Below are 13,912 nucleotides of genomic sequence, written 5' to 3'. Positions count from 1 at the left end.
TTAGATGAGTTATTCATTTACTTCTCAGAATGAGAATGTATGCTTATTAAACAGAGACCATACAGATAAAGCTTGAATTCAAACCTAGGTCTGGCTCCAAAGTCCCTCCTCCTCCTGCCCTGCTATATTGAAACTCAACAACAGAAGGATAAGAAATAACATATTGAGTACTTGCTATGTGTCATCTTAAAATCACAAGTCTGAAAGCTGAACTGTACCCACTGTGTCATGAAAGTAGGACTCAAAGCTAGCAGGTAGTAAAGGCACGTTTTTCACACAACTAAAAATGCAACATTGCTTTGCAAACTTAAAAATGCCATCAAGTAATGATTAACTCGACTTCAATTATGGGTAGGTTAAGAGGCAGTGGTCTGTGCTGCAGGTGGAGGTACTTAGGAAGCCGAGGAGCTGATTAGGGTTTCTAAAACCCCAAAGAAACTGGAACTCCTCTGTTCTTCAAAGATTTACTTCACTTTTTTTGAGTTCTGATGTCTTAGACCGTTTCACACCTCATGAAAGTATTACAGGCTTAGTCTTCCCATCAGGTTTGGAGATGCCTGAGTGAGGTGAGAGGTGAATGGTGGAAGTCGGGCACAGAGATGCACCCATACAGCGGAGGACCCCAGCAACCTCAGTGCTCAGCACGTCTGACTGCCACTGACAGCAGATCTAGTCAACACCTTTCTCTGAAACAACGATCCTCACATCCAGAATCTCTAAGAAAAGCCTCTGACTATCCAGAGTTGCTGCAAAAGGAGATTTCAGGGATGTGACCCTCACGCATTAAATGTGTCTGATACATAAGAAAAATATATATGTGAGTCCTCTTTCAGAGAGGGCTGTTCAGAAATCATTTACTACCCACCCATATGAACTTACCTTTTGAATTTGACCTGCCCCTTGAGATACTGGAATAAAATGAGATATTGCAACAGGATGTGTCGACGAAAGTTACTGTCACTCAGTTGTAAATCCATCAACTAGTTGAAAAATAGGCACACAAACACAAAACACATTAAATTCAAGTTTTGCATAAAGGTATAGGTTATGCTATTGTAAAAATGAAAGATTTTAATTAAAAAAACATTTGCTGAGGGCTCACTGAGTATGAGGCATTACCGCACAAGCCCTGAGACAGAGGAACAAAGGCTTCAGAGTTTTTAGGCATTTTATGCCATGAGATATTTATGTTGGTACCTAGCACTATTACATCTGTGGTTCCGAAGTCAAGATGAAGCAGAGCAGAAACAGACATAGGTCAAAGCATGGCTGCCACGTGCTCATATATAAAGAAACGATGGCTAGAGAGTGGTCCATACATAGATAACACCAAGGGATGCTCATTTTTGTAGCCCTACGAAGTGCCTGCAACAGAGCTAGCTGGTGCTTAGTAATAAACAAGGAATTACAAGTGAAAAATCATCTGTGAATTAAGTGGGCTATTTCCTTCTATTTTAGAGAAAACTGTATCATATTTGTATTATCACAGACTCAGCAACAGAAAGGACTTGAAGGTCTCTTATGAGAAAGTCGTTCAACAACCTTGCCCCTAGGTGATCAATAAGAACGGCTTCCAGCATGAAGGCAGTCAGGCTGATTATGTCCCTAGAGCACTGAGGAACGCTGAAGTCTATTATCCACAAAGATGCCCTGCTTTGGCCTTCCTGAGCTAGAGCAACAATGGAAAGGTGCCTTATTTTAAATGAATGACCAACCCATAAGACACCTGAAAGCCCTAGGAATGGAATCCAGTTGAACGTCCTAAGTTCCTTTGGCTATATGCTTCCATTACCTAACATTCACTAGCCACTCCCACCTTCCCCCCCCCCCCATTTCATTCATTATTTATTTTTTTCAGTGTTCCAAAATTCATTATTTATGCACCACACCCAGTGCTCCCTATAATACATGCCCTCCATAATACCCACCACCAGGTTCACCCCCCCCGACCCCCCTCCCCTCCAAAACCCTCAGTTTGTTTCTCAGAGTCCACAGTCTCTCATGGTTTGTCTCCCCCTCCAATTTCCCGCAACTCACTTCTCCTCTCCATTTCCCAATGTCCTCTGTGTTATTCCTTATACTCCACAAGTTAAGTGAAACCATACGATAGACTCTCTCTGCTTGACTTTCACCTTTTTAAACATCACTGGCCTTCTAGTCTGGTGTGCCTCCCCTTTAGAGATTGACTCTTTGATTTTGTTATTTATCAGATTAACTACCTCATCCCAATCTGAATGGCACAATTCCCAGACTTCCTTTCCTACAATTCCTGGGTGACTTCATCATCCCCACCCAGGCTCTCAAGTTCCTTGACAGTTCCATGGATAGCCATGGCTTCTACTGTGGTCCTACTACCATGGCCAAAAGCTCAAGCACAGCTAGCTGCCCCAGCTCTGAAACCTTGAACTCACAATCCTCTCACTACAGCCTCCTATTCTCAGTCTCCTACTCAGCTATCCCAAGATACTGACTGAGACCTTCAGTCCCTGAACCCTCTATGTCCACCTGTCAGTCCCATTCTGTTTTTACTGTAACCCTATTTTGGTTGAGATAAGGGATCAGCAAACTTTTCTTGGTACATATTTTAGTCTAGGTGAGCCAAGAGGGCATATTATAAGATATTACACAGGAACTTTTATAAACATTTAAAATGAAAAAACAAAACAAGCAGTCAGATTTAGCCTGTGGCTGCAGGTGGCTGAGCCCTGGTCCTGCCTTTTTGGTTTATCTATTCAACTACCTTGTTGCCAACTTCCTCAACACCTTTGTGCCACACTTCTGTCACATCTACGGTGCAAAATGGTAACCCCAGATCAGACTAAGTTACTCACCCTCTATCCACACTAAGACTTCCCATGCAGGATGCGGGTGAGCTGCCTGAAAGAAAATACAAACCACACAGCTCTGCAGATGGTAGCACAGCTGTGCTCTTGCCTCCACCTTAAAACTGGTCTCTAATCCGCAATCTTTCTTTACTCTCCAAGGCTATTATTCTCTCCTCTTCTCCACAACAAATCCTTTCGACTTATCAGAAGCATTACTTCACCACCCTCTCACTCTCAGTACATTAACTACGGACACCTTCAATGAAAAAAATATATTAAACTGGAAGCTTTAGCTTCACGCACATCTGGACATCCCAATCTCCCTAAATTAACTGAGTTTCAATGAGACTCTCAAAGAGCTCCTCAGCCTCTCCCCACCCTCATTGAACAGCCAAACTTCTTCAATGGCTACATTCACTGTTTCAACTCACCCCTCCACTTGCCATATCTGTGGCTTCCTAGTTCACCAATTCACTGACAGTGTTTTTGCCAAGATCACCAATGACTTATTGTTAGATTCAGTGAACACCCCTTGCTTGACCCCCTACCCTGGCCCCATGAACGCTTTTTTTCCCTCCACAAGTCCTCATCCTACTCTATGTGCTTGGCTTCCATGAGGACATACTTTCCCAGTTTTCCTCCAATCTCACTGGCTACTCTTCAACATTCTTCCTCTTCCCTAACTATCCCACCCCTTAAATTTAATTGGTTTTCTTCAGGACTCAGTATGATGTTTTCTTTTCTTTTCAGTCTATATTTTTCCTTGAATTACCATATATAAACTGGTAACTATACTGTATAACAAATCTACACTCTCAACCTAGACTGTGTTCCTAATCTCCACATCTGTATACTTAGAGAAGCTGCTGTTTATCTCTATTTGAATATTCAACTGACACTGGATCAGATTTCATGTTCAAAGGAAAACACAGCAATTTTCCCCACAAAGTCTGCTCTTCTCCATTGTTGGCTAATTCAGTAAGAGGCTCCACTATCCATTTGCCTAGGCAACTCTAGGAAAACCGTCGGGTAAAAACACAACTATAAAGCACAGGGGCAAATCTCTAGTTGGAGTATGCAAGGAGAAACAAACAGGAGGTACCAAGACTCTGAGCCCAGTAAGAGACTGGCCTGTTCGAAGACCTAAAGTAGTTCAATACGGAGTAACGACAGACAAGCCGCCTGGTTTGAAGAAATGCGCTGGAGTGGCTAGGTGCTGTGTATGAACTCTTCATCTATCTCAGGCTTTAAGTCCCACACATTTGTTTCTGTTGGAAGGTATTTTTTGATCGGAACAAAGGACTGAAAACCGGAGTCAACAAGACACTGAATCCGAGGCGGGAGGGGACAAGTGTGCTCATTCAAGCTAACTGCTTCACATTATGCTTCTGAAAACCAGGACCTCTGCAAGATCACACAGCTAGTTAGAGACAGAGCTGAGACAAACTGGCACACTCAACTGTACTCTTTCTTCCATAATGTGTATTTTCTAATTTCTACTTTTCTTTAGCTATTTAAAAAATTACACCAGTTACATCATGGGTCAAATATTTCTTTGTTGTCTTTGTTTCTTGAACAAAGGGCCTTTTATTGTCTAAGGACATCTGACTGCACATATCAGCTCAGGCCTCAGCATTCCTGATTATTACTCTAAACCTAAATAAGGGTCATGCTATTCTTCTTAGTCTTTCTGTGCCTTTCTGTCAATAAACTGTATATGTAAATAATATTCCTGGTAAAATTAAAATATGAAATTTTTCATTCCTATCACTTTACAGAAAGTAAAATCTGTACTAGAATAAATACTAAGCACATTCTCATTAAAATATTACTGACTTGTCATTAACACATTAGCTGTATCAAATTATTTAATTTTCAAATTGTGAAAAATTTTAAATTTCAAAATAGTACAGGTAAGTTATGTAATTTTCATGTCCCCCTATCCAGTAATGTATCAAATCCTAACATTTTCACCTGTTCCATGTTTGTTAAAGAGTTATTACTGAAACTGGTGAAGCCTCCTCGGTAACCTCCCTTTTCTGCTCCCCATCTTTCCCTCTACTGTGGTAAATGCTACCGTGCATTTGGTGTTTATGATTGTCATGAACATTTATACTAATACTACATAAGTAGTATCCATAAATAATATACTGAGATATTTTGCATGTGTTCAAACTCTATCTGATACATATTATTCTGCAATAAGCTATTTTCACATGACATTATGTTTGAAATTTATACAACTTAATACATGTAGCCCTAGTGCGGGGGTTGGCAAATTCCTGCGAAGGGCCAGTTAGCAAATTATTTTAGGCTCTGTGGGTCCAGAGTCTCCATCACAACCACTGCCTTCTGCTGTGCCTATGCAGAAGCAGCCACTGACAACATGCGGATAAATAGAAAGCCGCTGTGGGCTCCACTAAAACTCATTTATAAAAACAGGCGGGAAGGGTGCCTGGGTGGCTCGGTGGGTTGAGTCTTGCCTTTGGCTCAGGTCATGATCTCAGGGTCCTGGGATCAAGCCCCGTGTTGGGCCCCCTGCTCAGCAGGGAGCCTGCTTCTCTCTCTCTCGAGCACTGCCTGCCTGTGATCTCTCTCTGTCAAATAAATAAATAAAATCTTTTAAAAAACCAATAAACACAAAAACCCAAACAGGTGGGAAACCAGATTTGCCGACCTCTGCTCCAGTGAATTCACTCTCAGTGCTCTGTAGCTTATATTGAAATGACTAGGTCCACCACTATTATGTTGAACAGAAATACTGTTAGTAGACATCCATGCCTTGTTCTTGAGTTTACTAGGAATATCTCTCAAAGTTTGATCATTATGTATGATACTTGTCACAGAGTTTTTATTAATCCCCTTAAGTTAGGAATATCCCCTTCTACTTCTGATTTGTTTTTGTACTGAACATTAGATTTTACTGTAAGAATTTCTTGTCATATGAGATATCATATAGTTTTAAAATATTTAAACCTTTAAACCTTAAGGCTGTTAATTTGGTATTAATCTTTCTGATGTTGAACTTACATTCCTGGGATAAATCCTATTTAGCCTATACTTAAATAAAATAATTACTTTTGATTTATTGAGTTAAATTTTTTTCATCTCTATTTGTGAGACTGATATATATATACTTCTTTCCTGTTCTATCCTTACTGGGGTTTTATTTAAAAGTTACATCAATCTCATATTAAGGACCTGGTTGCTTTTCTTCTTCTTCTTACCTCTCAAAATTTTCACTTACATCTATTCCTCGAAGAGCTGATAGTATGTGAGTAAAAAAATCAGCCTGATGTCATTCAAAAGGTATCATTTTCTGACTACAATTTCTCTAATAATTACTTGCTTATTCAAGTTTTCTATTTCTTTCTGAGTCTATTTGGTGATTAGATTTTTCTACAGAGTTACTATTTCTTTAGATTTAAAAAGATATCAGCAGAAGTTGTTCAGAATACATTCTCTTATATATATTCACTATTTCTATGTTTTCAATTATGCCCATTTTTGTTATTTATTCATCTTATTGTTTACTGGTACCTTTTCACCTTTTTTCCTTTCAGGCCTGCTCTATAATATTTTTATAAATTGTTTCTATATAATTTTTCTTTAAAAAGAAACAGATTTTGGTTTTACTGAAGTCCTATATTTTCCTTGCTCTACTTCATCAATTTGTACAATTATTATTTACTTCTACTTTCTTAAGATCTGTACCTAGCTTCTCGAATGGTATTCTCAATTCGTCATTCTTAAATTTTTCATTAATGTAGTTAAAGGTGTAATTTTCTCTTTACTTCTCACTTATTTGTAACCCACACATCTGACATTATAATACAGTTCTGCTATACAATATCTTTACAGCAAATTTAGAGTTTCCATTTTTGATTTCCTCTTTAATTCCTAGGGAAAGCTTTTCAACTTGGTAAGTTACCTCCTTTAAGCCATCCTTTTTATAGTTCTAATTTAACTGCACTGTGGCCAGAGAATGTGCTCTGCATGATATAGAACCTTTCAAATTTGCTAAGATTTCCTGTATGGCCTAGTACACAGTCAAATTTTGTGAATGTTCCATATGTATTAAAACAGAATAATTATCTCTATTTCTTGTGTACAAGTTTCCATATATACTATAATAAGCTTATTACTTTTATTGTTCAAATCTATCATATACTTCTTAATACTGGTCTGCTTTATCCATCAGTAAATCAAGATTATTTTTGTTGTTCAAATCTTCCATATACTTACTAATCATCCCATCAGTTTTGATTAAGGCACTTGATTAAAATTTATGATCTGCCAACTTCTCATAATTTTACAAGTTTTTTCTTTCACAATTTTACAAGTTTTTTCTTTTAGCTTTTAAATAGAAACATCACTTTTATTAACAAGTTAGAGCCACAAAAGACAGCCTCCAGAACAGAAATATGACAGTCCTAAGACAAGAGAGTGTAAAATCGTAGAGAAAGGCTAATACTCTTCACCCTCATCTCCCTCAGCACTATCCTCTCCAACCTCCTCAGAATCCCTCTCAAGAGCAGTCATGTCCTCACGGGCCTCAGAAAACTCTCCTTCCTCCATGCCCTCCCACACATACCAGTGAACAAAGGCACGCTTGTTCAAAGAACCTCAGGTCAACCTTACAGTCCAGGTGAGCCCAGGCCTCAGCAATGGCTGCGGTGTTGCTCAGCATGCACACAGCTTGCTGTACTTTGGCCAGGTCTTCACTGAGCACCACAGTGGGAGACTGCTTTTTTTCTTAATAGATTTTGAATGCATAGGAGTTCATGACATCTTGGTGACTCGTTAATGTAGTATCCTTTATCCTATTTAAGCTTTGTGCCTTAAATTCTATTTTATTTGGTATTTATGTAGCTGTTTTGTTGTTGTTAATTCTAGCTTCATATGTCTCTTTTCATCCTGTGTTCTTTTCCACATAAGCTACTTAGGTCTATTTTTCTTCATTCTTTTTTTTTTTTCCTCTAAAGATTTTATTCATTCACTTGACAGACAGAGATCACAAGTAGGCAGAGAGGCAGGCTTGAAAGATAGGAGGAAGCAGGCTCCCCACTGAGCAGAGAGCCCTATGTGGGGCTCGATCCCAGGACCCTGAGATCACTACCTGAGCTGAAGGCAGAGGCCTCAGGCACCTCTATTATTCTTCGTTCTTAATGCAACCCTTTGGAATTACAAAGCTTAGTTATGTATTGCACATGAACTAGGAAGGGGACAATTCTAAGACACAAAACTCTTTAAAAGGAAACTTCTGCTCCCTGGAAGACAAATAAACCAATGACAACTGAGTACATGGGAAGCTGAAAGCATCTGTATAGATATGAGTCTGTTTTACTCTTGAGCCCTCAGTGAAATGGGTTTCTACATGCCTTTTTTGAGCAGTGAGAATGTTTCCTTTCCTTGGTAAATAAGTGTCCTGTATAATCTCTAGTTTGCCTAATAACTTCTGATAAAAAGCTATCAATTTTAATATTAATAATTTCTTCTGTTGACTGAGTATTAGGCTCATTTTTTTTTGTTTTTGTGAAAGCCCATTGAATTATGGGTCAGGGAGTAGGAATCAGGCAGCAGTCTTTCTGATGCCTAAGTAGTACGGCTGTAGGAGTTGCAGATTTCGCCAAAAGTAATGAGTGTATTAGTATGAGGCATAAAATTCAAGTCAACTGCGTGTCTTGAGAGATTCTAAGAAAGTATAAAATCTCTCAAGTATATTAGAGTCCTTCTTAAATTGTTTAAAGACACCACTATCCTTCTCTCTCTCTCTGCCTGCCTCTCAGTGTACTTGTAATTTCTCTCTGTCAAATAAATAAATAAAATCTTAAAAAAAAAAAAAAAAGACACCACTAAATTCCTTTTTTTTTTTTTTGAGAGCACATACACACGTGTTGGGGGTGGTTGTGGCGGTAAGTGTGGAGGGACAGAGGGAGAGAGAGAGACTCTTAAGCAGACTCCCAGCTGAGCATGGAGTCTGACCCAGGGCTCAATCTCAGGACCCTGAGATAATGATCTGAGCCAAAATCAAGAGTTGGGATGCTTGGGCACCTGGGTGGCTCAGAGGGTTAAGCCTCTGCCTTCGGCTCAGGTCATGATTTCAGGGTTGTGGGATTGAGCCCCCCATTGGGCTCTCTGCTCAGCAGGGAGTCTGCTTTCCTCTCTCTCTCTGCCTGCTTCTCTGCCTACTTGTATTCTCTGTCTGTTAAATAAATAAATAAAATCTTAAAAAAAAAAAAAAAAAGAGTTGGGACGTTTAACCAACTGAGTCACCCAGGTGCCCCAGCATCACTAAGTTCTTATGTTTCTGGGAGAGCTGTGAAAAACTCTTTTTGGACAATTAAGACAGAAATAAGCCACAACTCCAAATGCTTTGAATATAACCATTTTCTCCCCAAACCGGGAGAAATACAGGTTCCAGAGTTATTACTTTAAAAAAGTGCCATCATTTAAACTTTTAATTTTCACAAATGTTGGATATTGAATTAGGGTTTAGCAGACTAAACTGTAAAGCAGTTTCCTACCTGGAATAGGTTCATATATCTTATTCAACTAAATTATCAGACATCTGATTTCTGGAGAAAAAGAATATATAACCTATTACATAAAAACTAACAGACTTACATAGTACTCCTATTTATTAATAATTTTTTAAAAACTTTCCTTCAGAGGAAAAAAAAGTTAAAAAAAAATGAAGAATCTAATTTTAAAGATCTCAGTGTCCCAGCTGAGTTACAGGACAAAGAAAGTATGTCCACAGCAAAGCAGAGATATTACCTGTCAACTCTTTTGCTTTAGTTAAAAAAGCTGCTTACAGCTATGGTTATAAATTAAAAGATTCTAAGAAAACCTTCTGTACTCATACTTTTAAGGAGATTTAGAGGACTTAATATCCCTCAGTAAAATAAATACCAAAAATTTACATTTTAAATCTCTTTCCCCTAATACATCAAATTAATGTAAAATACAAATTATTTATTTTAGTAAATGCAAGACTTCTTTTTGGCCTACAAAAGCCTAAATTAACTGGAATTTCCTAACCAATACAGGTTATGTGGTTACCCCTACAAAGATTTAGGATTACTTAAACAAACACAGGTGAACTAAATCAAGTTGTGATTAAATAACCAATGTCTCTCTTTATATATATTTAAACCTCAGACAATACTGCAAATTATGTGACTCTACTGAATACTCCTTTGCTATTTGGTAAAGTTTCAATAATCTGTAGTTTCCTTAAGAAACTTCTAAAGACATTAAAATTCAGATATGGAAAGAAATAAGAAGTACCTAACCACTATATCATTCCTATGTATGTGTGTGTGTGTGTTTTGAAGATTTTATTTATTTATTTATTTAACAGAGAGAGAGATCACAAGTAGGCAGAGAGGCAGGCAGGGTGGGGGAGCAGATTCCCTGCTGAGCAGAGAGCCCGATGCGGGGCTCAATCAAAGGACCCTGAGATCTGCTTGACCTGAGCCGAAGGAAGAGGCTTAACTCACTGAGCCATCCAATTCCTATGTGTTTTCAACCTAAGTCTCTCTCACTATATATAAACACATTTATCCTTTAGAACACTCAAATTAGGATGAAATCAGTGTGTACTTTTAAAGTACTTGATAAAATTATTTTATTTATTTTTATTTTTTTATTTTTTTAAAGATTTTATTTATTTGACAGAGAGATCACAAGTAGGCAGAGAGGCAGGCAGAGAGAGAGAGAGGAGGAAGCAGGCTCCCCGCTGAGCAGAGAGCCCGATGCGGGACTCGATCCCAGGACCCTGAGATCATGACCTGAGCCGAAGGCAGCGGCTTAACCCCCTGAGCCACTCAGGCGCCCGATAAAATTATTTTAAAGACTAGTTTTAAAACATGAATACTGTCATTAAACATACTATTTGATATATTAAAACATAAATATTAACGTATATTTAAAGTTTAAAAACATTTAAGAGGAGGGAACTTGATTAACTCAGAAAGACAAAATTAAGTTCCTGGGATTCAGTCCGTTCTCAAGGGTAGGAAAATGTTCTTTGCCTTCCATACATTCTGTCAGGTGGTAATAATCACTGCCCTCATCAAAGCACATTTTCTCTTTAAAGAACTGTTTACATTTATGAATATACTGACTATTTTATGCTTTTGTGTAAATCTTGACCACATAAAATGAGATGAGAGCAAAGATTTTAATGTTATTAATAATTAACAGAAATGATTATTAGTTTCTATGACTCTGGATAATGACCCAGAAAGGTTAGGCCATTTTTCATTCTATCTTTGCTCTTATCTTTATCTTATCAATTAACCAGTGTCCTGGGCAACTCTTTTAGACTTTGTCCTTCTTCAGAATCAGGCTCCAAATCCATGGCCTATGGGTACTTTTTATACCATTTCTGCAGTCTTTCCTAGATCGCTGCTTGGCAGCACCAGAGATTAGACTTTTTTTTAATCTTGCTTGCATAACATAACCATGGCTAGAATCACAAACAGAGGGGATTCTAAAAACAACAGAGTGATGAGTATGCTCTAAATTTTCCAATATGCTCAATGATATTTAAAGAGCTGCCCTATTTGTCAGGCCCACAAAGTACAAAGTGTCACAATTGAGAGCACAGCTCATGCCTTTGAGGACCACTTCAGACAGATTTTTTCACATAAAAAAAGTTAATCATATTGAAAACTCTTAGTCTTGGGGCACTTGGGTGGCTCAGTGGGTTAAAGCCTTTGCGTTTAGCTCAGGTCATGATCCCAGCCTCCTGGGATGGAGCCCTGCAGCGGGATCTCTGCTCAGCGGGGAGCCTGCTCCCCCCCCCCTCTCTCTGCCTGCCTCTCTGCCTACTTGTGATCTCTGTCAAATAAATAAATAAAATCTTTAAAAAAATGTTATTGTGTTCCTTTCTAAAACAAAACAAAACAAAACTCTTAGTCTTATGCATTTATCTTTTCAGATGGATGGGTACATACCCACATGCTAAAACTGACTTAAGTGTAGGTGAAACACTTCAAACTGCAAAGTTTGTAAAGCTCTGAAGATTCATCAATGCCTTCACTGCCCATAGCAGAGATAGGCAAACAACCAAATAAACTCTGAAAAATAAAGTAACCCAAAAGTCTGTACATAATTCAAGTGACAAGTCTAGACACATTATCTATAGCTTATACAACAGTGAGATCGATAACCTGCTCTCTCTCAAGAAATATTAATGGTAGGCCAAAAAAGTTTCCATTTACTTTGCATTTCTCAGTGGCCACACAAGGCCCAATATTAATGGGCCTTACGTTCAATTATATCAAAGCCCAAATCAAGTCTGTCAAACCATTTCAGTCACAGCTGTGAGAAGTCCTATCAGCTGACTCAGATGGGCAGTGTCAAGACGTAAAGCTCAATGACTGATTTACGTTAAGGTTCACTGGTAGAAAATATCAATTAGGGGACGCCTGGGTGGCTCAGTTGGTTAAGCAGCTGCCTTCGGCTCAGGTCATGATCCCAGCGTCCTGGGATCGAGTCCCGCATCGGGCTCCTTGCTCCGCAGGGAGCCTGCTACTCCCTCTGACTCTGCCTTCCACTCTGTCTGCCTGTGCTCGCTCGCGCTTGCTCGCTCTCTGACAAATAAATAAATAAAATCTAAAAAAAAAAAAAAAAAAGAAGAAAATATCAATTAGTAAAAAATATCACTCCAGTTCTGCTAGGAGTTGCTGAGTCCTTATATGATTCTTAAAATAAGAACTTCTTCCATCTTGGAACCAAAAGAAAATGTTAGCCCCTGCCTATTTAACAGCTTTTGCTATTAACTGTTTTGTCTCAAGGCACAGGGACCAACAATCTAGTTTCTATTTAAATTTCAGACCTTGATAATGACCTACAAGAATCTCACAATAAAGTCCTGGAATTTGCTGGAGGGCTGGCTCTATCTCTGGCCTGCAGACAAAGAAAACTCAAACCATGTTCTAGAGCTGTCCAAAAAACCTCCCAGACCAGTTTAAAGGGAGGCTCCCAGGAAACAACTAATGAGACAAAATTATAGGATACGGATTAGCCTGTCTGTTCCTAACTAAGCTGTAATATGTGTCATAAAGGAATGGACCTATCTTCGCCTTCACTGCGAAGATTTCAACCTCAGATACTTCTCAAATGGATACAGAAAGTATAAAACATTTAAGGCAGAACAACTTTCTACCAGGAATTCTCTTTTTTTAAATGACTAAAAAGTCTTTACTTGAGAGTTCTGCACACAATGCAGAGTCTGGGCAGGCTGCTATCCCCCCCCCATCCCCCCCCCCCCCCCCCCCCCCCCCCCCCCCCCCGCCTCGAACAAGAAAGGCCTTAATGCCCACACTAAGATCAATATTGTGGGACTGGTGGCTACTCTGGTAACTGCTGGCTGCCAAGTATTCTACCTCATCTTTTCCATTTGGACAGAGTCTCAACTCCCCAGGAAACAAGAGTTAGTACTGTGAAGAACTGGGCAATCCTGATGTCTACACCTAGTTATTAGTAGTACTCTTTGCTTTGAGAACTCAATTCCAGAATACATTCCTTTTAATATTATGTTAACTATCGTGTTAATATCATGGTACTTAAATACTTTAAAATGTTGGTTCTGCATTTACATGCGACATAGTGCCGAAGGAGGGATCTCTACAATACCAGTGACTTTCACGTAGGTTTGATAAATTAGATAATTAGAGGTGAAATTCTCCCTTAAAAATTTCTGAGTATGACTCTGGACTAACCTGAAGGAACAGGTACTTCTCCACCAAAAAACCCAAAAAGAAACAAAAAGCCCCAAATTCCTCAGCACTACATTCAGTGACTGCTACTGAATTATTTTACTATGCTAATAACAAAACTGTAGTTAGAACTTAGTGTTCACAATCATACCCAAAGCAGCATAAAAAAGGGGCCCTTGAAAATTACAATACCACTCTGTTTCTAGAAGAAATATCCCATTTTGAGAAAGAAGGTATGATAAGTTACAAAAACACCTAATTTTATTTGTAGAACCCGCGCCTACCTGTGGTTACCATATAAATGCCTGTTTATAACTATAAAGGTTGTATCATCCTTTCTGCGCACTGATATTG

General features: G+C 38.7%; 1 protein-coding gene across 1 annotated transcript in view; it reads right to left on the bottom strand.

The window, feature by feature from the left end:
- The window catches only part of THOC1 (THO complex 1), a 52,970-nt gene that overhangs the window by 11,823 nt on the left and 27,235 nt on the right, over positions 1-13,912 (bottom strand). The window contains exon 12 of the mRNA XM_004742813.3: positions 880-980. Within this exon, the coding sequence (XP_004742870.1) occupies positions 880-980 (101 nt within the window). The remainder of the gene's footprint in view (positions 1-879; positions 981-13,912) is intronic.

This window comes from Mustela putorius, unplaced genomic scaffold (assembly GCF_011764305.1).
Source record: "Mustela putorius furo isolate JIRA1106 unplaced genomic scaffold, ASM1176430v1.1 tig00003858_pilon_pilon_pilon, whole genome shotgun sequence".
Classification (NCBI taxonomy): Eukaryota; Metazoa; Chordata; class Mammalia; order Carnivora; family Mustelidae; genus Mustela; species Mustela putorius.
The sequence above is the reverse complement of the archived record's forward strand: the minus strand, read 5'-3'. Positions and strand labels throughout refer to the sequence as shown.